Below are 26257 nucleotides of genomic sequence, written 5' to 3'. Positions count from 1 at the left end.
CTTATTCCTTAACCATGGATTAAAAGTCAGAGTGCGACTTACATTCTACATCATAGGCTAACAAAGAGCTTGCTTTATAGAAGAAGGGGTGTTGAGAAGCTAACCAGTCTTATTTACATTAGTAAAGTAACATGTGAAACAGACTTGATAGGCCATAGAAGAGATAATCTAATACAATCTCTACTGTAAATGTATTACTACTTCTAGAACCATCTATTATATTAAATCTTTGTCGAGAGACTTCAGTGTGGTCATGACAGGTGAGGACTTCTCACTCTAGATCTCTAATTTTTATACACTTTCCAGTTAGCTAGTATCTTCAAATCATTTTATTTTTCGAGAAAAGCATGTTGGTGGTATATTCGCCAAATCTTTACATATTTGAAACTGACTTTCTGTTGTTGTTTCATATGAATAAAACCTTGGTTAGCTAAAAAAATGTCTGAATCACTTTTCATAGGTTTTATGTATCCCACTTAGTGTGGATATTCATGTTTTGCTGCAGAAATATAAATTTATTGATTATGCAGTGATGCACCTGCCATACTGGGTGTTCCACATACACAGTTTATACATTGTATTACATTATAAAAAAAACCCTGAAAACTCTGAATTATGAAATGCATCTGTCACCAAGGATTTTCTAAAATTTATTTTATTGAAGTATAGTTGATTTACAATTTTGTGTTAGTTTCTGGTGTACAGCAAAGTGATTCAGTTATACATATACATAAATTTTTCATTAGGGTTTATCACAGGATATTGAATATAGTTCCCTGTGCTATACACTAGGAACTTGTTGTTTATCCATTCTCTATATAATAGTTTACATCTGCTAACCCCAGACTCCCAATCCTCTCCCGCCCCTCCTCAGCGACCACAGGTCTGTTCTCTATGTCTGAGTCACCAAGGATTTTTAATCAGTACACGTAGGTCTTTTAAAACTTAGAGGAGAATTGTGCAGCATATCTTTGGCCTCCTTTTCTTACAGTTGTAATTTCTTTCTCAGGAGCACAGCTAGTTTCTCTCCTCCAGGTCAGCCGTCTTCCCCTTTGGCATTCCTGTCGTTCTTACACAGTCTCTGCATTTTGCTTCTCAAATGTGTCTCCCAAATCACTCACTTTGTTTTCTTTGATGCAGTTCTGTTCCTTAATGTCTCTCCGTGCCTTTGAAATTTTAGTTTTCTTGTCTTTTTCATTATCTCACCCAGGTCACTTTTATCTCAGCGTGCTGTCTTTTCATCTATTCTGGTTGTTCATCCCAGTATGACTTCTTATTGCGAATTTTCACTCCTCTTTCACAGAAGTTATGCCTTCTTGCATCCTGTGGACAGTTGAAATAGTTTATATATTTAAATAATATCCTGCTATTTCTATTTTATCTGACTTTTTAAAAAATTAGCAATGATTGCTAAATTTTATCATTTGAAGAGAGAAAAAAAATCATGTTTTAGTGTCTTTTACTTTGTTGATAAATAGGTTAATAGACATCATGATATTGAAGAATCCTTACATTCATAGACTAAACCCAGTTTGGCCTAGTTTATTATTCTTTTGAAATCTTATTAGATTCTATTTATGTTTTATTTAGAATTTATCTAGAATTAGCATATATATTCATTTTATATATGAAATTTATATATGAATTTTTCTTTGTTTATGGGTACTGAAATTTGAATTTCATACAATTTTCAGGTTTCATGAAATATTCTTTTCTTGGTCTTTTTTCAGCCATTAAAATTGTAGACCATTCATAGCTCACAGGCTATATAAAAATAGGCAGCGGTCGTAGTTCACTGACTAGACTACCATTAAGAGTATCATTTCTTTGAAGGTTCATTAGAGCTCACTTGTAAAACTGTCTAGTCCTATAATCTTTTAAAAATTGGATCTTAAATTTCCTTTCCAATCTCTGTTTAATAAATTGGTATCCTCAAATATTCTACTTTGTTGGGCAGATTCCTTTTGATGATTTTTAACTTGCTGGGAAGCCATCCTTGTCCTCTGGAGTAGTCAGTTATGTTCTTAAAAAAAATTTTTTTTTGGCCATTAAGTTCCATATAGCATTGTCTTATTATCATTTTATAATTTTAATGTCTTTTGTATCTTATATTCTTTTCTCTGTGTTTTTTTCTTTCTTTCCATTTTATCCTTAGCCTGGTTTGTGAGAGGTTTAACTATTTATCTTCTCAAAAAATAAACATTTCAGGTTTATTCAACCTTTTCTCGTATTTTATTTGATTTCTAGTTCATTAAATTCTCTTTTTATCTTCATTAATTCCCCTTTTCTATTTAATTTGTTTTCCTTTTTTAGAGTGTTAAAGTGAGTAATACGTTCCTTCACTTTAGTCATTTGTTTCTTTGTCAATGAAGGCATTTAAGGCTACAAAATTGACTTTGAATACAGATGTATCTGTCTCATTGATTTTGGTATTAGGAGTTCCTCTTTACATTGCTTTCTAGATAGTTTATGATTTTAGTTCTGGTTGCTAATTTTAGTTCAGTATACCTGATTAAATGTTCTAGAAACATCTTGCTGTTAGTGTTGAGTGAAGGAAGTTAGACACAAATGGTTCCATTTACGTATAGCACACAAGTGACCTTTGCTGTTGAAAGTCGTGAGGATGGGGAACATTGTGGTGGATGGGGCAGGAAGGGAACTCCAGGGCAGGTTTTAAGGTGCCATATTGTTCTCTTTCTTGATCTGGGTGTTGGTTACGTGGTTTGTTCACTTTGTGAAATTCATTCAACTGTTCACTTAATATTTTGCACTTATCTCTTCATGTTGTTCTTTCATAGAATGTTCAAAAACATAAAGCTAACAAAAGAACTAATAAAATAAAAACACATTTTTTTTAAAGAACTGACGTGCCTTAGAAGCATTGCTCAGTACTTATTAATGAACCCAGCTATGTTCAGAACTACTGAATAACTGGTATCCTATGTAATGTTTTCCTTTGCTTCTTTGTTCAGAGTTTGCTTAGACTGTGGATGAATCATTGAACATAGATATGTGAAAACATTCTAGTGATTGGTTTTCAAATCAATATATTTATTGATTGGTTCTTTAAAACAACAACTGATTCATCTTTAAAACGATAGCTGAAAAAATATATTGAATGACTAATTTGTACAGGGACCTGTGCATATTATTTAACCTGAACCTGACAGCTTACAGTTCCCTTCAGCTGTGTTTTGACTCTGTTTACTGTCATGGCTCACCTTTTTGAGTTGCCTACTTCTTAACACCCATTTGAAAAAGAGATATTGGGAGTCATGGCGTTATTTCTGCTTTCGTGCAGGCTATTATGCATCATGAAGGTCACATGGATGATGGCCTAAATTTATCCAGATCTCAGCATGAAGAATCACGGACAGCACGTGTCATCCGGAGCACGGTCTTCCTTTTCAATAGGTTTATTAGGTACATTGTCCTTTGTTGTGGTGGTTGTTTAATATTTTATTTTAATTATCTTATCAGATTTACAAGTAGACAATTCTAAAATATACTATGGTGGTAAATCTCATACAATTTGGCAGTTCTGCAGAACCCATTAGAAAATGCTAGTTAGATGATTTTATGTCTTTCTTTGAAATGAATTTTTAAAAAAAGACTGTGGTTTTAAAAATTGTATGTGTAACTTATAATTGATAGCTGTATGTCAGAATTATTCTATAACATATCCCTGTGCTAGCCCTTTCACACTGGAGGTAGCACAGCCTACATACTTTGTGAGTTTTGAACTCAAAAGAACGATTCTTGCAATAAGTAACCTTTCCCACCCTAATAATGGAAACAATTGCATATCTACAAAACTAAATCAAACTTGTGTCCAATGTGTTTTCTGGGAACATTATACCAATATATACTCTGGTTGGTGATGGATATTATGTATCTCTTTAAGCTTACCAATTTGATGGGAAAAAGTGATATATATGTGTATATGTATATATTTATAGTAGGTACATATTTACTTATGATTATTTAAAAAATTTGCATTTATGTGAGACTTGTGAAAAATGGGTGTTGACCAATTTTCTTCATTTATTTTTTTCTTTGTGATTTACCCTATTATTTGATAATATTTCTATTAGGCTGTTATGAGCTTTTGTTATGTTAGAGATACTAATTACCTATAATTGTATATAAATTGCAAATATTTTCCCAACTTACTGGTTTGGAAAGATTTTAAAGTGTTTTTTCATCATAGTTTACTCTATAAATCAGCATATGAAAGACCTTTGCCACTCAAGATTATATAAGTATTCACTTAATTATTCTCTGCTTCTTTTATAAACCATCCCACTGTGTGTGTGTGCATTTGTGTGCATACTTTCATGAAATCAAACAATGTGCACAGCGTTCAGCTTCATCATATCCTTAGTATTTATCTCACCTCTCTGCCTCATCTAAACCCTAACCCTTTTTAGATGGAGTCAGGCTTAGAGATGGGGTAAGCATCAGATTCTTATCATTTTTTATGGTACTTATTTCTTGTAATAAATAAATTTTTGACTTTGAAATTATAACTTATTTTAGGATCAGTTCAACTTAGATTTTTTTCCATCTTGTTCTTTCCATGGTTCTTTTTGACTACAGCCTTATCAGTTCTATAAGGATTGAGGAAAATAATCCTAAATCTTTAAAATAGTCTGTTTTCTATGTAATTATATATATCAGTACTGACTTCTTCAACTACAAAAAGACAAATTTTTATTACATTGTGACTTGTGTGGTATTTTCAGAGGCACTATGGAGATTCCATTTGGCAAGCAAGAGCTAAATTAATACCAGAGAAAAAACTGATTATTTGTTTTAAAACATATTTTGTCAGAAAGATACTATATCCGTGTTTAGACTTAATGTAGTGATGGTATGCCTTAAATGGCACTTTGTATGTTGATCGAGATACGATAATTCATCTTGGATGTGATTTGCTTTTGCATATTTGCTCTTTGCTCAAGACCAATCATATTTTTTTAAAAAAAGTAGTGTCTGTGATTGGGAAGCTTAATTTTAGAATCTAACACTTGCTAAATTGATTAGATAGAGAACCAAACATGGGAAATTTGGATTCTGTGGCAAAAGTACTTACTGCATTATATATTTGCTGCTTCATATTGAAATTCAGTTTTTGTTTGGGTTATTTTAATGAAATTCATTTATTATACTTATTTTGATAAAATAGGTTAGTTATATAACCCATATTTAACTATAGTTAGCTCTCTGTATCCAAGGATTTTGCATCTGTGTATTCAACCAACCATGGATCAAAAATATTAGGAAAGAAATTCCAGAATGTTTCAAAAAGCAAAACTTCAATTTGAAGCATGATGACAACTATTTACATAGTATTTACATTGTATTGTGTAGGTTAGCTAGAGATGATTTAAAGTATACAGGAGAGTATGTGTAGGTTATATGTAAATACTACACCATTTTATATAAGGCTCTTGAGCATCCACAGATTTTGATATCTGAGAGAGGTCCTGGGACCAACCCCCAGTAGATACTGAGGGAGGGATGATCATTTAAAAAGATTATCTGATTTCCATTCTGATCTTTAATCTTTTTTTCTGTTTGCCTTGGGTTTAATTTACTCTTCTTTTTTTGGTTTCAGAGGATGAAGGCTGACATCATTGATTTGAGACCTTTCTTATGTCATTTAGTGCTAAAATATCTGTCCTTAGTGGCATCTCTCACTCTTTGCCGTGCTGTGTTTCAGTTTCCCTTTTAATTGCTTCCTTGATCAATAGGTTGTTCAGTTTCCAAATATTTGGGGTTTTCCAAAGATCTTTCTGTTACTGATTTCTAATTTAATATCACTGTGGTCAGAGAATATGCTTTGTAAAACTGAATGCTTTTAACTTTATTGAGACACGTTTTATGGCCCGGGAAGATCCAAAAAGCAAAACCTGAATTTGCTGCATGCTGGGAACTGTTTATATACATAGCATTTACATTGTATTTACCACTATTTACATAGTATTTACATTGTATTGTGTCCTATAAGTAATCTAGAGATGCACAGGAGGTGCACAGGAGGATGTATGTAGGTTGCATGGAGAGACAGGCATGGCTACTCCGAGGCAGCCTGAACAAATTACAGCCCTTACTCTGTCGCTGAACCAGGAACAGTGTTATAACTCAGTCTAAGCACCGGTCCCTCTTCTGTTACCTTCATAGCCAAGGTCATACTAATCAACTCAATTACAAGTCCTCTCAGACATTTTCATAATGTTTTCTGTTAGTTGCTCTACCAGAATATGTTCTATCTTGGTAAATGTTCTGTGTGCACTGTAAAATAAATGTTCCATGTGCCCATTCTCCTTTTATTGGGTGGAGTGCTAAAGAATGTCAATTTGATCTAGCTGGGTGATAGTGTTGTTTAGATCTTCTGCTTCCTTACTGATTTTCAGTCCATATGTTCTATTCATTATTGAGAGAAAGGTATTGAAATCTGACTGTAATTGGATTTTTCTGTTTCTCCTTGGCAGTTCTGTCATTTTTTTTCTTCATGTATTTTGAAGCTCTGTTATTAGGTTCATCAAAAAATTTAGGATATAATAAACTGACCCCTTTATTATGAAATCACCTTTTTAAAATCCCTAGTGATATTTGCTATGACATCAACTTTGTATGATGTTAATATAGCACTTCCGCTCTCTTGTTTTCCTTGGTGTTAGCATTGTATATTTAAAAAAAAAAATTCTTTTAGTTTTAACTTACTATTGTCTTTAGAGTCAAAGTACATTTCTTTTAGGCAGTATGTAGTTGGGTTTTGATTTTTTATCCAATTTGGCAGTCACTGCCTTTTAATTGTGAAGTTTAGTCCATTTATATTCATACGATTATTGATATATAAGTTTGCCTGCCATCTTGTTATTTGTTTAGTATTTGTCCCTTCTGGTCTTTGTCCCTTTTCCTTCTTTTTCTACCTTCTTTTGGGTTGAGAATTTTCTGCAATTCCATCTTATCTCCTTTTTTTGTTGGCTTATTAGCTATAATTCCTTTTTTTGTTATTTTAGTGGTTGCTTAAGATGTTTAGCCTACAACTTTAACTTATCACAGCCTACTTTCAGGTCATTTTACCTTTGTGAGTAATATAAGAACATTTCAACAGTATACTTCTCTCCCAGTCTTTGTGATGTTTTTGTCATACGTTTTGCTTTTATAGATGTTATAAACCCCACACTACATTTTTATCATTTTTATTTAAGGTCAATTAGATTTCAAAGAGATTTAAGTAATAACAAATGCACCTAATATTTTGTGCATATAGTTGCCATTTCAGGTGTTTTAATCTTTATTATTTTTTTGAGGATTTGCATTTCCTGTGGGTAGTTTATCTTTACTTCCAAAGTGCTTCTTTTAACATTTCTTATGGTGCAGGTCTCCTGGAGATGGAAACTTTGGCTACTGTATGTCTGAAAATGTCCTAATTTACCTTCATTTTAAGTGATTTTTTTTCTGGGTATAACATTCTAGGCTGACTTTTTTTTTCTTTTGGTTAATTGATTTTTCTTCTTATTGATGATTATATTTTATTCTTCTTTACCTATCTGGTCATTTTTGTTTAGTTGTCAGACATTGTAAATTTGTTGGGTACTGGATATTTTTGTCTTCCTGTCAATATTTTTGAGTTTTTCTGGGAGGCAGTTAAGTTACTTGGTTATGTTTGATTCTTCTGGAATTTGCTTTTAGGATTTTTGGGGTGGGAGCAGATCCGTGTTAAATCTAGGGCTAATTATTCCCCACTCTTGAGGCAAGACCATCTGTATACTCAACCTGATGCCCCATGAATTATGAGGGTTCCCAATCTGACTGATGGGAGGAGGCACCATTTCACATCCCGTGTGAGTATCGGTTACTGTTTTCGCTAATTATTTCAGAAGGCTTTGTTCCCTGCCCTGGTAGTTTTCTCACGTGTACGTGTTCATCAGCCCTCTGCTGAATACTTGAGGGGGACACTCTGTATTTCTCTAGAGTCCACTCCTGTGTAGCAGTCTCCTCTCTGGTACTGTGTCCTGCAAACTCTAGCAACCTAGGTCTCCCAGACTCTCAGCAATGTCTGCTCAACTCAGGGAGTCTTCTTTGCCTCACCTGGGTTCCCATACCTGTATCGTGGCCTAGAAATTCTTCTAAAGCAAAGTGGAGCCATTGTAGGACTCACCTTGGTTGTTATCATATCTATCCTTTATTTCTTGATGTCCAGTGTCTTGAAATGTGTTCTTCTCCAAATATTTTGTCTTGTGTTTTTTTTGGAGGGGGAGGAGGGTTGATTCACTTTATCTTGGCTGAAAGCAACTCAGACGTAGTTGACACATGAAATTCGTATTTCGAGATGAGATTCCATGTTTCCCCTGGCAAGTGTAGTCTAATCTTTGCTAGTTCTATATTGATTTTTTTTTCTCCTTCAGATTTCTAATCACAAGCCCATCATCAAACTACCATCTTTTCCTAGTTATCCAGCATCTCCTTTTAAAAGTGTGTCTCTTTCCTGTGATCATGTAACAGATGCTATGGATGAAGATAATGAGTCTGTTTCTCTTTTTTACACTTAACTGACCTTAATTATGTATTAGTTTTTCAAAAATTGAATTTTAATTTAGCTTTATTGTTTTCTCTTCTTTTCTTTCTAGAATACTCACCTGCTGATTATATTATTTAATTCATCATGTTTATATATATTTCTATATATATGGATTTTACTTATGTGCTTGTTAATGTTACTGAACTATTTGAATTCCTGAATTTATATAACTTTAATATAGCTTAATGTAATTTAATATAGCTTCTTTAATATAGCTTCGAAACTTTGAAAAGTTTTACATAATTACAGAACATTGTAAAGGGTATGTTATTTTAAATAACATAGTTTGATCCTTCTATCACATTCATGAAAGCACTAAAAGTATTTAAAACCTCAATATCTTTATAATATTTTACAATATCCATATATTTTTCAAAGTAAAATTTTTTAGGTATTCATTTTATTAATGTAGATCTATATACTATTAAGAGACTCATTTAAAAAATGAAAAAAATGTAGACTCAGACCTTTCTTTTTTACTTCTTAGAGTGGAAGTTGAGATCTATTTTGTTTTTGTTCATTTGTAATTTTCTTATGCAGTTTATTTTCTGTGACCCTTCTGGTCTCTCTCCCCAAGGTTAGGGTAGTGGTGGTGGTGAGGTGTGTGTGAGGGTGTGTGTGTGTTTGCATTTGTTTTCATGTATAGGGGAAAGGGTTCTATTTTTCTGCACTGTTAAAAAAAAAAGGGTATAGCTTTTTTTCCTCTAGGTATATTAATAAATGTATTCTTTAAAAAAAAATTTTTTTTAATTTTTGAATTTATTTTTTATACAGCAGGTTCTTATTATCCATTTTATACATATTAGTGAATGAATGTATTCTTGAAGTAAATGGGATAAGGGAGGAATGTATGTTTGCAATATGATTTAATCTTCAAATTATAAAATGTAGAGCTGGAATTCATGGCTTTAATTTTCGTTGTGACATAGCATGCTTCTACCACCTTTGATTTCCCCCAATTATTTTTTTTTTCATTTTTTTTGTCCTTGATAAATTAAGATGAAAAATGTCTCTTTATTGGATAGTCCTAAAACTTAGAATCATTAACATTTTTTTTTAACTTTTTATTTTATATTGGAGTATAGCCAATTAACAATGTTGTGATAGTTTCAGGTGCACCGCAAAGTGACTCAACCATACATATACATGTATCAATTCTCCCTCAATCTCCCCTCCCATCCAGGCTGCCACGTAACATTGAGCGGAGTTCCTTGTGCTATACAGTAGGTCCTTGTTGGTTATCCATTCTAAATATAGCAGTGTATACATGTCAATCCCAAACTCCCTAACTATCCCTTCCCCTCTGGTAACCATAAGTTCGTTCTCTAAGTCTGTGAATCTGTTTCTGTTTTGTAAATAAGTTCATCTGTATCATTTCTTTTTAGATTCCGCATATAAGGGGTATCATATGATATTTCTCTTTCTCTGTCTTATTTCACTCAGTATGACAATCTCTAGGTCCATCCATGTTGCTGTAAATGGCATTATTTCATTCTTTTCAACGGCTGAGTAATATTCCATTGCATATATGTACCACATCTTCTTTATCCATTCCTCTGTCAATGGACATTTAGGTTGCTTCCATGTCTTGGCTATTGTAAACAGTGCTGCAATGAACACTGGGGTGCATGTATCCTTTCGGACCATGTTTTTCTCTGGGTATATGCCCAGGAATGGGATTGCAGGGTCATATGGTAGCTCTACTTTTATATTTGTAAGGAACCTCCATACTGTTCTCCATAGTGGCTGTACCAATTTACATTCCCACCAACAGTGTAGGAGGGTTCTCTTCTCTCCACACCCTCTCCAGCATTCATTGTTTGGGGATTTTTTGATGATAGCTATTTTGGCTGGTGTGAGGTGATATCTCATTGTAGTTTTGACTTGCATTTCTCTAATAATTAGCAATATTGAACATCTTTTCAGTATGCCTCTTGGCCATCTGTATGTCTTCTTTGGAGAAATATCTATTTAGGTCTTCTGCCCATTTTTTGATTGGGTTGTTTGTTTTGACAATATTAAGCCTCATGAGCTGTTGGTAAATTTTGGAGACTAATCCCTTGTCGGTCATATCATTTACAAATATTTTCTCCCAGTCTGTGGGTTGTCTTTTCATTTTGTTTATGATTTCCTTAGCTGTGCAAAAGGTTTTGAGTTTAATTAGGTCCCATTTGTTTATTTTTAAAAATATCCATTATGCTGGGAGATGGAATGAAAAAGATGTTGCTGAAATATCATTAACAGTTTTAAGAGCCTTGGATAGCATTTGTCTGACAAGAGGCTTCTCCTGGAAAGCAATTGAATGGTTACATTTCTGATAGCAGATATATTCAACCTAATAACCTAAAAACTGACATTTGCTATTATTTCTCTTTAGGTTTGAAAAATGTAGATATTATATTTGAATTACTTTTGAATTTTATTTACTTTTGCATGATGGGATTTGAATTTGACTTTGTTGTATTTATCATTCAACTAGAATTAATGGGTTAAAATGTTTAGAACAGCAATGTTACATTGCATAGGAGTATTCATTTTAAAAAGGGAGAAATAATTTTCTTCTGACAAGTCATGTCTGTTGCTTTTTGGGCATAGAAGGCCTTGCATAGATGACAAGACAAGGTAATAGATGAATTTCATTGATATACTTGATTTGGAATTACAGGTAGAAACTTTAAGATAGTCACACAGTTTTACTATTTGAACTGTTTATAAAGCTGAAGTATAATATTCCAAAATTATTAGTAATATTTATGTAAATGATGATATATTTTAAATAATAGCATCATAAAGTTCAAAGGTAAGCTAATTTTTCATTTATAAGGTTTTTATTGTTTTTTAAAATATAAATTGTAATACAGTCAGATAACTAGAAAGAAATATTTCCTTGGAATAAAATATTGCCATATAATTTTGCCGATGCAGAGGGCAGAAAAGGCAGTATAATGTTTTATGTATCAAATTTTGTCATGACTAATATGAGTGTTACTATATCAACTGTAGTATAGGCATTTTCCCATTCTTTTATGGTATCTGTTGGGTATTTTTTTACTGAGCTTTTTATTTTGGAATAATTTTGATTCACAGACATTATGCTTTAATGTGTTTCTTTCCAGATACATACAAAGCTATGAGTTTTAAAATTCAGAGTCTCAGAAGACCAACAAATTAACACATTTACATGCCAGTCATATGCTTTTCTTCAAAGGCTGGAAAATGCAACTCGATGCTGTTTCTTAATCTCCTTCTTAAATACATCTCTTTCAGACAATGGAAAAGGATGTTAATGTATTGTTTTCTGATTAATAAGTGAATTTTCTAAATTATTATCATTGGGATATATCTTTAAATTGGCAGGAATTAGGCAGGATGGCAGTGAGTGTCAGTGATAGCATAGCAGTTAACGGTGTTTATGCCAAAAACAAAACAAAACAGAACAAGTAAATGTCAGAATTATGAGCCTGGGAAATTGCATCTCAAATGGTGAAGTATATAGTGTTTTAAAATGAAAATCAGTTGGTTTATAAATATTTAGACCATTGGTTTTGTAGGCATTGGTTCTCCAGATCCTTTAGATTTTCTTCTAGATGAGTTTCTCTTGATACTGGTGTTTTAAATATAGCATTGTATATATTTGACGGAATATAACATTTCTCATTTGAATATATTCATTATTTTTGTTTGAGGAAAATTAGGGCCTTTCTTATGTGTTCCTTTTACAGGCATATAGGGAGAGAGAGTAAAGCTTTCAATCATCTATAGACTAAAAAATAATAAAATAAAATTGTGAATCACTGATGTGGAGAAACATTTGTTATTTATTTTAGGGGCCTTGATGCTCTCAGCAAAAAAGCGAAGGCTTCCACTGTAGACTTACCGATAGAGTCTGTAAGTCTAAGTCTGCAGGACCTGATTGGCTACTTCCACCCACCAGATGAGCACTTAGAGCATGAAGATAAGCAGAACAGATTACGAGCTCTAAAAAATCGGCAGAATCTCTTCCAGGAAGAGGTGAGTTTCTACCAATGATCATTTCTTTTCTGTCATTGTCTTGGGGAAACAACTTCTTGGTGGGGAAGATTCTCTATCTATTTGACATCTGCATTTTGAGATATACATGAGCAGGTGTACTGCTATACAAGGGAACAAGGGAACCAGGCCTTGGGGGAATCCTGCAACGGTTTTTATTTCTCTCTCAGTAAGTATTAATTTTAAAAGATGACACTCTTCGCTTCTCTGGCAAAAGACGTTTTATTTTACTGTCTGCTCAGCTTTCACTCTGATCATTGTTGCACAGTAGTTTGCTTTATGCTCGTTATATAAAAACAGACTCTCAAAGCGTCTAAATGGATACAGGCTTTGGAAAGCACAAGGGTTTTCGAAGTGTTCAGCAGGTTCCTTGGGGCTCCTTGGAAATGCTTCAGGATCCACTGGAGCTTTGTGTTGGGGATGGAAGTTGACTGGGAGAGGGCCACCTGGGAGGCAGGCTGCAGACTCCCTGCTTGGGCAGAGCACCCCCATTTTTTCTTTTTGCATATCTTAAGATTCTGTGATTTTATTTTCTGAAAGTTCCCCTGCTAAAAAGAGCTCAAGTGCATATTTTATAGGCAGAATAACAGAAGGACCAAGTGATACATCTAATGGTCCTGATGCTAGTGTCTGAAATAGTACCATGTATTCAAGAATTTCAGTGGGAGGATGTCAGAGTTGAGCTGGCAAATCAGGCCAGATCAGCAAGTGTTCCCATTCTTCTCAGTGTTCCCTGTATGTGGATTAATGCATTTTTCTGAGTGAAAGTATCTTTGTAAAAAGTATTTAGGAAAAAAGGTTAGTGGACATGGTTGAGTTCCCATAGTTCCTAAACCTATGTTCTTCTAGTTTTAAAACTGTTTCCTAATTTTCCATCAAAAGCCGTTGAAACTTACATTAATTTTTGAGGATTTTTTTCACTGTGTACAAAAGAAATGACCTATCTAGAGCTCATAATGGCATGAAAGCACAGGAAATGTCAACATAAACCTATAATAGCAACATGGAATAGTTTATTGGGATCATTTCTTTTTGTACATGCCAAACTGTTAGGTATACTACACTTATTTAATATCTAGAAAAATAAAATGAAATATTGGGCTGTGAAAATTTAAAATATTGACTTGGATTAGTGTTTTTTTCAATTTCTCATATAAGACAATCTGAATGGGAACCTAGAAATGTTCTTAGGGTCATAATGTCTCTTACATTCTTTGTGTGAAGTAAGTTAATTTAATTTGTCAACTCTTTCTAGCTCTTCCTTTCATGGGCTTTGCCTCGTTTTGACAACCTTGATCTAGAAATAATAGTAAAAGCATAATTTGAAAAGTAGACAGCTTCTTACAGAGTTCTGTAATGAATTTGTGATTTGCCTTAAAGATATGTTTTCATGAGCTTTTCTTTATTAATGTAGTATATCTTCAGTTTACTATTAAAAAGGAATGATGATGATGATGATGATGGTATCCTCCCTAAAAGTAAGGATCTGCTCTTATGCTTATGCAGGGTAGGGGGAAAAATCATTTTCCTCTACTCAGGTTCATTGGTTGGGGCCCTGCAGTTTAGACCGACGAAAGACAGATGTACAAGAGAACAACGAATAGATTATTAATGTGTGCACCATGTGTATACATGGGAGTACTCAGTGATGGGTAACTCCAAGGAGTGGTTAGAACTCAGGTTTACATAGCATCTTAACACAAAGAATAATAAATTTGTAGGGAAGTGATAAGACGAAAGGAATTTTGAGCTTGGGGGGGTCAACAAATTATGGGAAGGAAATATATGGGAGAAACTAGTGGGCAGTTAAGGGCTGGTTTGATGTGTAGATCAAGCATTGTCTCAAGCATCCTCCTGCCCTTCCTGGTGGAACGGAGAAGGGTAGCGAATTTTCCGTGTCCACTTTTTCTCACTTGCCTTCAGCCCAAAATAATCCTTACGCCAAAGTGGCATATTTTGGGGTGGCGCACTCTGAACCCTTTCACTTACGGTAGAATACTGTTATGACGGATTCATCATTCTACCATTAAGCCTTGCAAATGTAAGTATGAAATACGTATTTTTATATTGTTCTGCTTCTATTTGAGAACAGCACTCAGGATTTAAAAACCACTCGAATCATTTCAGGAACATTTTATTTCACATGCAAGCGTGTTTCTTCCTGTCCTTTGAGTAAATGAGGTCAGTGTTCTTTATGATGAACGGACTTACTTTACACCAGGCTTTTTAAAAAAAAAAAAACCGACTGAGCATTTTTTTTTGCCCGTGAGCCGAATCGCAGTTTCTGATGGGGATTTTTCTACCCTTCCAGGGAATGATCAACCTTGTACTCGAGTGTATAGACAGGCTGCACGTGTACAGCAGCGCTGCACACTTTGCGGATGTCGCTGGGAGAGAAGCAGGGGAGTCTTGGAAATCGATTCTGAATTCTCTGTATGAGTTGCTGGGTAAGAAGTATGATTGGGCTTTCAAGGCACCCGACTTATGTCTATTTAACATGATCGTGTAACAGTTACAGCAGCTTTATAACATGCTTCTTACTTGAGGCTTTCAAGTTTTCCTTTAGTTGCGCTAAAGTCAATGATGTTTAGTATTTAAACCCATCTCTGAGCGTGACAGGGGGCCAGAGCAGTAGTTTTGCCTTTGGTTAAAGGGGGCGAGTCGTCTAGGGTGTAGTTTTGTAGGCGAGGGACCTCTGTAGGGATGTGCATTAAATGTTCCCTTTTTGATTCTGAAGTTAGTCATACAAGAGCCCATCTGACTCCTCACAACCCCATCTTGCCAGGGATCTCCACCAGTCTCCTTCTCTAAGCTTGTGGAGATCTGTATCTGCAACTTCTAGGTAACTTGGCATATGCTCAGCAAAAATTGCAGTGGTTTATGATGCATTCCTGTTTGCGCTTTGCAGACATTCATAAGGTTGTTGGATGACTTCAGTGTGATGATGTATGTCAGAGGCTTAACATTAGCATATTATTGTTCTTCTTATCATATATGCCCACTTCTTTTGGATACTTTCGTTGTCATCTTCTCCCTCGTTAACATAGTCATGCTTTCTTCCTCCACTTCTGTTTTTGTTTTTGTTGTTTCTGCCTTTTAAATATGTCTTAGAAAAGGAACTTTAGTTGGAACTGTTGGATATAGCAAGGAAAGTTCTGGATTAGCTGATAGAAGGCTGTAGCATCATGATTATTGCAGACACACCCTCCTCTTGGTTTCCTCATCAGAAAATGGAGGAACAAAGTTTTTTTCGTAGTTGCCTCCGGGCTGAAATGCTACATTCTATTACTTCACCCATTCTTTGAACCCAGCATCACACACTTCATACATTGGTAGCCTGCATCTCTGGTGCGTAGACGGTGCTCAGCAGATGTTTGAGATGTAAACACCTGAGACCGTGTTGCTAGCTGGCTATTGTGAGATTTCTGGTTAATCTCTGTGCTTCCACTTCTTTTCTCCACCAATCTTTTTTTTTTTAATTACTTTTTTTTAAGTTACTTAATTATTTTATTTATTTACTTATGGCTGTGTTGGGTCTTCGTTTCTGTGCGAGGGCTTTCTCTAGTTGTGGCGAGCGGGGGCCACTCTTCATCGCGGTGCGCGGGCCTCTCACTATCGCGGCCTCTCTTGTTGCGGAGCACAGGCTCCAGACGCGCAGGCTCAGTAGTTGTGGCTCACGGGCCCAGCTGCTCTGCAGCATGTGGGATCTTCCCAGACCAGGGCTCGAACCCGTGTCCCCTGCATTAGCAGGCAGATTCTCAACCACTGCGCCACTAGGGAAGCCCAGCAATCTTGGTTTTAATCCCTTGGCTAGTCCCTGTCTTTTCCAGGCGCCTCTCCCCTTCACCTGCTGGTGGACGCTTTGGCCAGGTAGACCGGCAGCAGCCACGGGTAGACGGCGGGCTCGGCCCCCACGGGCGACTCCGGCCTCAGCTTCTCCCCCATGTCTTCGCGCGCGGCCCCCGCACCAGGCTAGTCTGGCGGTTGGGGGAGGGGCGGGGCGCCGCCGGCGGGGGCGGGACAGGCGGGCGGGCGGGAGGCTGAGGGGAGGGGGCCTGGCCTGGGCCTCAGCCGCCGCCGCCACCGCCCCGCTCCTGTCCGGCCCCCGGCTCCCTCTCTGTGGTCACAGGCCCGGGGCCTCCAGCGCTGCTGCCGACTGGGGCCGGCGTGAGGCGAGCACAAGGAGCCGGGGCCGCGCTGAACCACTCACTCGCGGCGAGCGCCGCCCGCCCCGTCTCTCCACCAATCTTTATTTTAGACTCTGGGAAGCCCTCACACGCTTCCTCATGCACTTTCATTGACTCTCTGATACTTGGTGTATAACTTCTTGTTCTAGTCTTTGGAATACTCAAGGCCCGTGGCTGGTCTGTCCCTTCCTTTTCACCTGTGACTTCAGCCAGTTTATCTCTAGTCACTCGGCATTATGTCCTGCCTGTCCTTACCTCCAATCCAGTACTATCCCTCCAGACTGTCTAGAATTATTTTATATCAGAGACTTGATATACAGGAAATATATATTTCTATTTAAAATATATATTCTATATTAAGTATGTATGTATATATACAGCATATATTTCGTAAGTATATGCATTTATTTCCTTAATTCTTTACATCCCATTTGATTAAGGAAGGATTTAAGGGAGCTATTACTTAAAATTGACATAATTAGGACCCCCGAGAACTCACATCATAATGGAAGATAGCATAATAACCATATATGTCACTAAGAGAGCACACAGTGATTTCAGGCAATGCATGCTTTGTGGCTTTTAAACTAATTTTTTCATGCAACGAGAGACATAAATTCTGAACGTACTTTCCACATGTACACACACACACACACACACACACACACACTCTCTCTTAACTTTAACTTTTATAGTTTCACACGGCTCTTCCTCAGAGGGTTTTTGCTAATCCCCTACCCCCGTGTATGTGTGTGTGTATATATATATTATATATATATGAGGCAAAATACTTGAGATATATATATACACATACATATATATATATATCTTCAGAAAAGCTTCCTTTCCTCTTTTATCTGTTTTCTCAAATATCTTTCCTCTTAATTGCTTGTATAGTCTCCTGAAGGGGCACCCTTGGTAACAGAGACCGCTTGGAGTTCAATGGACCTGGGTTTTGATAGAAGCTTCATCCATTCATCAAAGATTAATTGCGTGTCTGCTAGGGGATATGCCGTAATCTGGGCAATGAGGTGCAGTTGTTAGCAGGATATAGTCCCTGCTCTCATCAAGCTTATGGTTGAGTAAGAGAGACAGGCTTTGTAAATAGCAAAGCCAGCCACAGTGGTGTACAGTTACTGCCTCAACCATCTCAGTACACATTACTGTTAAATCATGTTAGTAAGTGATTAGTAAAAGACTGATAAATTTGACTACATGAAAATTAAACTTTTAGGATAAATAATATCATTACAAAATAAAAAACAGATGGGAATTTTGTAAAATATTCAATCTATATGAAAGACAAAGGCCTAGTTTCTGTAATATACAGTGTTTTCATAAACGTATAAGAAAAGGGAATATTGTCTAATAGAAAAACAGACAACAGATGGTAACAGGTAGTTCACAGAACAATGAATAAAATAATAAAAGCTTCTCAACATGGCAAGTAAAGAAATGGAAATTAAACTAATAAGTAGAGATCATATTTCACTTATTAGATTGGCACAGACCAAAAAAATGGTAATACCCATCATTGGTGAAAATGTTGCATAGTATCTTCTTGGTGGGAGTATAAATTGATGAAATTTAAAAAAACCAAACAAACCTCGGTCAACAATACACGTAAAACTTTAAATGTATCTATCCTTTTACTCTCAGAATTTCTACTTTAAGAAGTGTATTCTAGAGATATATTTGTGCAACTGTGGAAAGGATGTCCACTGAAAAATTGTTTATAAGTAGCATAAAATTGAAAACAATTTTTCTATCAACAGGGGATTGGTTACATAAGTAATAGTATACCTATAGAGTGTAAAACTGTGTTATTGAAAATTGAGATAAGTATACCATTTGGAAAACTGTATGAAACAGGCTAGGTTTCTGGTCTTCTTAGTATGGCAATCTAGGATATGGGATTAAGGGGGGAGAAAAGCAAGATGCTTACTGTATGCATAGTTAGATTCCAACTGCATAAAATTAAAAGTTTGTAGAGACATATACATTCTTGTATATATATTGGACATTTCTGAAAGGTGGCACAGAAAGCTGGTAGGTGGCTGCTTCTTGGGGGAGAGATCTTTTATTTTTCTGTGTGTTCTAATGAACATGTATTCTTAACCTATTTACATGTATTACTTTTTTTTTTTTAATTAATTTATTTATTTTTGGCTGTGTTGGGCCTTCGTTTCTGTGCGAGGGCTTTCTCTAGTTGCGGCGAGCGGGGGCCACTCTTCATCGCGGTGCGCGGGCCTCTCACTATCGCGGCCTCTCTTGTTGCGGAGCACAGGCTCCAGACGCGCAGGCTCAGTAGTTGTGGCTCACGGGCCTAGTCGCTCCGCGGCATGTGGGATCCTCCCAGACCAGGGCTCGAACCTGTGTCCCCTGCATTGGCAGGCAGATTCTCAACCACTGCGCCACCAGGGAAGCCCCATGTATTACTTTTATAATTAAAAAAATAGGTAACAGAAATGTGTAATGCTAGATAATTGATAATGAAAGGAAAAGTTAATATATTCATCCCAGTTGAGTTAAAAAATAGAATATGTCAGTGCATGTAAAGAGAATCTTTTTCAATATATACATGGTAGTTTTAATAATGGTTGTTTCAGGTGAATAGAACTATGAGAGATTCTGTGGCTTAAATGTTCCTTTGACCACTCTTGATAATCTGTTTTTATTGTAGTGAGTACTGATTTCATGATCAGGAAAAAAATAGTGAATAAAATCTTATGTTGACTGAAGAACCAACTGACGCCGGTAGTTTTTATTGAAGTCGGTGTAATCATAAGACAGGTAGACGTATACGTAAGTGTGTATTTCACCTTGGCTGGAGAAGTGTCAGATCGGCAGCAGTACTTGGAGTTCAATGTGATATTTATATCTCATTGTCCCTCTTTACCCAGCTATCAGAAAGTTTGCTTCAAGTATCATTAACTTCAAATTTATTAAGCCTCCTCCCCATTCTTGCAAAAAGGTAGACAGTAGGTTCTTTCATGAGGTTATGTGTGAAATCTTCTTCTTTTACTTCAGCAGGTTTATTTAGCATGGAGAGAAAAGGGAGAAGGTGGGAATGATAATCTGTAACAGTTTAAAAATTTGACATGGATATATTTAATATGTGTTTAAGTGGAGAATGACAAAAGCAGATTTATGAGCCTGCCATCTGGAAGACCTAAGGATCTATTATAGACACCGATATTCATAGTTTGAAACGCATCGCTGTGGCATGCTTTCATACATCTTTTCTGACATCCACACAATTAATCTACAGGAGGCTTGCAAGCCAGGATGATTTTCTGAAGATGTCCTGAGAAATGCTCTTTGGCAAATTCTCCCTATGATTACTCATGTTATGAAAATTCGAAGTATGAAACAAACAGGATAGACAGCTAATCTTTTAGGATGGGAGAAGTTACCAGTTTCTGAGTCCTTAATAAAATTGGCACGAGACAGATTAACAGGAGAAAAAGAAGTAGATTTTAATTCATGCCCATGGAGGTCATAGAAATGAGACCTAAGAAGTGGCCAAAGGAGGCAGCTTTTATACTTTTTAGACAAAGAGACAATAAATTTGTGAGGAATTGACAGGACAAAGAAACTTGGGTTTTGAGTGCCCAATTAATGAAGAATCTAAGCAGAGTTTGGGCTTTGGGTTGTCAATTATAGAAGTAACAGGGTGTGTTTACAAAGGCTTCTTGGCCCAGACTCCCTGTTTCTGGTGGTAAGCTTATCCTTATACCTCCAGATGCAGGGAATATGAATGAATCTTTCATGTGAGAGATTTATTTCCTGCTCTCAGGGAGACAGAAAGGAGGGTCAGAGTGTCCCTCTTGCTTTGGCCATTTCTTAAGTAACTTTAATTCAAAATACTCAATATGCCATAGAGGCACATTTTGGGGCAGCCTACCTGGGAACCCACAGACTACACTCTTAAATTCTTCAACAACATTCTGAGGGTTTTTTTGTTTTGTTTGTTTTTGTTTTTTATGGTTTTCAAGATTTAGGAGTGTTCACTTATTAATCTGAATATTATAAATATCTTTCTGGATTCTAGTTCTGTTGCCTCCTCATTTGTCTGTGCTGTTTAAGGCCTATTCACTTAGTATTTCTAGGCTTTGAAAGTAAACTCCAAGAGGAAACATAGTTTTATTTCCTGTGTGTCTCCAACACCTAGAACAGTGCCTGATACGAAGCAGGTAATCAGTATTTAAAATTTATGTTAAAAGTGAGAGTTATCTTGGAAGTCCCTATATCTCAGTCCATCTGTAATTTTCTGATTCTGTTAGTATTTTGAGAAATTTTGAGTCAGAGTTTAAAACACAAAAGCATGAAGACATGGGGATGTTATGATACTAGTAAGAAATACAGAATAGAGTATTTTTAACAGTAATGATTTTTCAATTAAGTGCCAATATTACTTGCATTTCGTATTCTGATTGATAAAAGTTTAAGGATTTAATGAGTTACTCAGCACCAGAAGAAGTTTGGTTCACTGAACTAGCACTTCCATCATATGCACTTAGTTCAAAATGTGTTTATAGTATTTAAATTGGGACTTCCCTGGTGGTGCAGTGGTTAAGAATCCGCCTGCCAACGCAGGAGACACGGGTTCGAGCCCTGGTCCGGGAAGATCCCACATGCTGCAGAGCAACTAAGCCTGTGCGCCACAACTACTGAGCCTGTGCTCTAGAGCCCTCAAGCCACAACTACTGAGCCGACGCACCACAACTACTGAAGCCCATGTGCCTAGAGCCTGTGCTCCACAACAAGAGAAGCCACCGCAATGAGAAGCCCGTGCACCGCATTGAAGAGTAGCCCCTGACACGGCAACTAAAGAAAGCCCCGCGTGCAGCAACGAAGACCCAATGCGGCCATAAATAAATAAATAAATTTATTTTAAAAAATATATAAATAAAGTTTGCACTTAACCACCGATGTTATTCCATAAGAGACTGGATACTATTTATTCCTTAAGAAATAACATACCTTCTAAGTTTCAGGCAATGTGCAAAAGTGTAGTAAGACAGAGCGTCAGCTCTAAAGGAGCTTCGAATATGCTAGAAGAAGACCTGCAAACCATTGTATTATATTCACACTTTTTTCAAGCTTGTATTTGCAGGGCCAACCATAGTGGCTGATGCATTAACGTTAATATTTCTTAAATAAATGAGGAAAAATAGTATGGCGGGTGAAAGGTCTTAACTTTCTTCCAGGCCAATTAGGCAGCAATAACAGAGTATTTTAAGGTATAGCATGCATGAAGCTACATTTGTCTTGAGTTTGTTTCTGTACATTGAGGTACAATGTAAAGTTGCCATTGTTCTTTGGCCATGAGAGTGGCGCTCCGAGCCATCTGATAGCTAATGCCACTGTCAGTATTAATGGCATTGTTTTCCTTTCTCTTTTTAAAAAGAAAGTAACCTTATTGTGTTCTTTAACTTAAAAATGAATACATCTTCATGATAAAAAACTTAGATAATTGACCAAAAAAAGAAGGTAGAAACAACTTTTAAATGTAACCACCCATTTTGGTGTATAAGCTTTAAAAAATATTTCTGTGACTCTAAATATAACATTAAGTACACATAAAACATTTCACACACCCACGTGCATACATAAACAATAGCAAATCCCTGCTAGTGGACATTAGTTGTGGCCTGATCCCCCTGAAGGTTTAGTTGACTTGGTCCACGTTCCAGTTTGATGGACTGGGGTGGACTTAAGATTTCCCTTTGATATCTGTACACTTAGGGGCATTATTTGGTTACACTGTCTCCCACTTGCATGCGTCTTCCTTATTATCTGATGTTTATCTGAGGTTACGTAATATCTTGCAGCAGATCATCACCTCCTCACTGGTTCGTACAAACTTCCATTCTTATCCAGGCTTTGTGAGTTATTTGTTTGCTTGTTTATTTATTTTACAGAATTTATTGTGGCTTCAGAGGGTCCCTGTGCAGAATCGTGTCACAGAGGGTGACGCTTTTTCCTCCCAGCTCCATTCATTCCTTCCCCCCACCCCCCATTTTAGAATAAGAAAATTTCTCCTTTTGACCCGGGGAGAGCTCTCCCACCCTTATCAATGTTCCTCAAGGTCTGTTTCTATCCCAGGAACTTATCATGATCTATTTCTCAAAAAGTCAGTTCATTCTCTAAGAAATATTCTAAAAAACGCAATTTCTCCATTCTGTGCACACGCATATCGAGTATATACATTTACTTCACCAAAATGGGATCACAGTCTCAATATTCTTTTATAGCATTTGTTTCCACTGACTTCTGTATTGTGGACATCTTTCCTCGGCAGTGACTATAAACCTTCATCAGGCTTTAGTGGATGTACTCCACCCTACTGAAGGGATGTGTCATCATTTATTTAGCCCACACTCAAGCTGTTTCCAGTGCTTTGCTATTATAAATAGTGTTAGGATGAGCTTTCCTGTATTTCTCTGTATATTTTTCCATTACTTTAGAAACTCAGCTGATTTTTTCATGGGTAACTTGCTGAATTATAATAAGTCACACACTCTGTTTATTTGGGAAACATACTCTGCACGTGCACACACATGCACACAGACATTCATAATATTCAGGAGGCATTCTGTTTGAGTTTAATTTTCTTTTGATTAGAAGTACATACAGAGTCTATTGAGATCATCATCTGTTTCATGTGACTTAATTAACAGATTTCCTAATACATTTCTGTCTCACTGGAGTAATGAAGCCCCACTTGAGTTAATGCTGCTAATGCACTGCTGAATATGGTTTGTAAATACCATCCTTGTATAAGACTTTGGGATCTGCTTTCATAGGTAAGAGTTCCCTCTAGTTTTCCTTTTGTTAAAAAAATTTTATTGGAGTCTAGTGGATTTAAAATATTGTGTTAGTTTCTGCTGTACAGCAAAGTGAATCCGTTATACATATACATATATCCCCTCTTTTTTAGATTCTTTTCCCATTCCCTCTAGTTTTTCTTACATGCATACTCTCTTTGGTAGGCACTGATATCAAAGTTATACTGTCTATGTAAAAAAGTAGGGAGGTTTTCTTACTTTCTTTACTTTGGAACAGTTTATTATAGAAATGACTTAATTCTTGAATGTAAAAAAAAGTTTTTGGTCTTTGACATACTTCTCGATATTACTCATGGTTTGTTACTCTATTTAGATTTTCTTCTTTGGTCAATTCTGGTGAAAAAAAATATATTTGGAGGCCATCCTCTTTCCTAAATGTTCAAAAATTCCAGTACAGAGATATATGAAGTGGCTGTGTTTATAATTCCTTTTTCTTCTTAACTTTGTTCTTTTTCTCTTTTTTTCTTGATTAATGTCATTGGTATTTGGCTTATATTTAAAAAGAATCCTTGACTATATCGATCAATCATATTTCAATTTATTACATAGATCACTTCTACTATTTCTAACATATTAATTTCTGCTTTTATTGCTCTCTATTTTTCCTATTCTAATATTTTTGATATTCTTTTTGTATATTTTGAAAGGAGTGTTTAGTTAACATTTTTCAGCCTGTTACTTAGCAATTAAAGTGTTTAGTCTATTTTTCCTTAAGTAAAGTTTTGACCATCGACGATTGATTTTATAAGTTAGCATTGCTATTTTTGATGTTTACTAGATATTCTAAAATTGTGGTATTGATTCCCTCATTGACTAAAAAATTATTTAGGAGAGAGTTTAAATTTTTATGTAGGTTTTATTTTTGTTTCTGCTTTTCTTACTAATTTCAAATTTCATTACATTGTTGTCAGAGCACATAGTCTGTACATCATTTCTGTTTGTAGTAAGTTTAATGAAGTCTTCTTTGTGGCTTACTGTATGATTTTCTTAAACGTTCCATTGTTTATTAAAAGGGTTTATTTGTGTGTTATTAGTTTCTTCAAGAATTACCTTATCTCTAACATTTGACCTCTAGAAAATAGTTAATATCTTTAATTTTAAAAGCCAGAAGTCAAAATTAAAGGAGTGGGTTAAATTTTAAACAAATGAAACTCTATAAAGATTCAAAAACTTCACCGTATACTTTCCCCCAGTTGCTGCTGTTCTAAGTCAGGAACAGATGTTCCTACAGGCTAAGGTTAGAAGTCCCACTGAGCATATCGGACTCCTCATTCCTCTCCTACACCTCATCCTTGACACACTTGTCCCTCTGTGTGTGTGTGTGTGTGGCTGGTTCTTGTTGGTCCCAGAGCCGGAAGAGAGCCTAAGTAATTGAATACATCACCTTGTAATACTTGTACAAATGTTATGGGGGCTCCATTCACAAAAGAGCTTTTCTTATGCAGTTGCAAGAACTGAAGACTTCCTGTCTTTTCTGTCATTATTTCTTTTCTTACTTTCAGGCCAACTTTTTGGGGGAGGAAAGAGGAAATGTGAAGGAAATCTTTAAGTTTAATTGAACTCTGTTGCTACAGGGTCTCCTTTGTTTTGCTCTTAACAAGGAGATGAACAGGTGGTGTTCTCAAACTTCAGTTCTTCAAACTGTTCCCTAGCACTACCAGATTTTAAATACTGATTTTCCTTATAGCAACATCTTTTTCACATTAAACATATTTTTTTATATAAAAACCTCATCAGCCCTTTATAAACAGTTATAGAGTTTCTGAACAACCTTATGGGTGTAAGAGTAGAATTTACATAAACTATTTACCACATTTGCTTTGAAAGAAGTGAATGCTTTAGAAACAATAAAAGTTTTAAATTGAGTATATCAGTTGGGTTGAAAGAGATCCTAAGGGTCACATAGGAATTTCATGTAAGATGGGTTCTTTGGTCAAAGAAGTGCAGAAAACACTAGGTTAAGCAAAGTTAGAATAGATGACTTTATTGCAAGGGTTAGTTCTTAGAGTCTTTAATGTGCCTTGTGAATCTCTAAATGGAAAGAAGAAATACAGGGGGAAAAATGGTTTTCAAACTTACTAGCCATCTGCCCTCCCACCCTCTTTTTCCTGTAACATTTAATGATATCTCTTTGCGTGTCTGTTACAACTTAGTTACCAGTTCTATCTCCTAGTATTTTGTGCCACATTTTCTGGTAAACTGATGTTATCTTAACTTCTTCATTATATAGGTGAGAAAATTGAGCTCTAGGGGAATTAAATAATTTAGTCTCACAGCTCATTAAAAGAAAGGAGTATTAGAATCCAAGTGAGGAAACTCCCAGGACACTGGTTTTTCCATTACCCTTCATTATGACTTTCCAATATGAAATGTTACTTTCTCAAAATATAGTCCTTCTAATAAGCAGTAGTTTTTTCAGTCTCCATTAATAAATATCAGTTCTTTTTTTAATGTCTCAATTTTTGTGTATGTATATATGTGTGTACTTGTATGCGTTTTAGGTATAAAATAAAGGTATTTTGTTTTTGATCCAACATTTTATGGCTACTATTAGCTTACTTTGGTTTTGAACTAGAAAATCACGTAACTGTGAA

At 35.8% G+C, this 26257-nt stretch overlaps 1 protein-coding gene across 6 annotated transcripts in view; it reads left to right on the top strand.

Annotated features, from left to right (window-relative positions):
* Positions 1-26257, top strand: part of RYR2 (ryanodine receptor 2) — a 777004-nt gene that overhangs the window by 405534 nt on the left and 345213 nt on the right. For all 6 annotated transcript variants that reach the window (XM_082407544.1, XM_082407541.1, XM_082407542.1 and 3 more), the window contains 3 exons: positions 3302-3423; positions 12421-12604; positions 14934-15069. In XM_082407544.1, the coding sequence (XP_082263670.1) occupies positions 3302-3423; positions 12421-12604; positions 14934-15069 (442 nt within the window). The remainder of the gene's footprint in view (positions 1-3301; positions 3424-12420; positions 12605-14933; positions 15070-26257) is intronic.

Source organism: Balaenoptera borealis (assembly GCF_965194805.1).
Source record: "Balaenoptera borealis genome assembly, chromosome: 10".
Lineage (NCBI taxonomy): Eukaryota > Metazoa > Chordata > Mammalia > Artiodactyla > Balaenopteridae > Balaenoptera > Balaenoptera borealis.
Note: the sequence above shows the minus strand (reverse complement) of the source record. Positions and strands in the feature narration are given on the sequence as shown.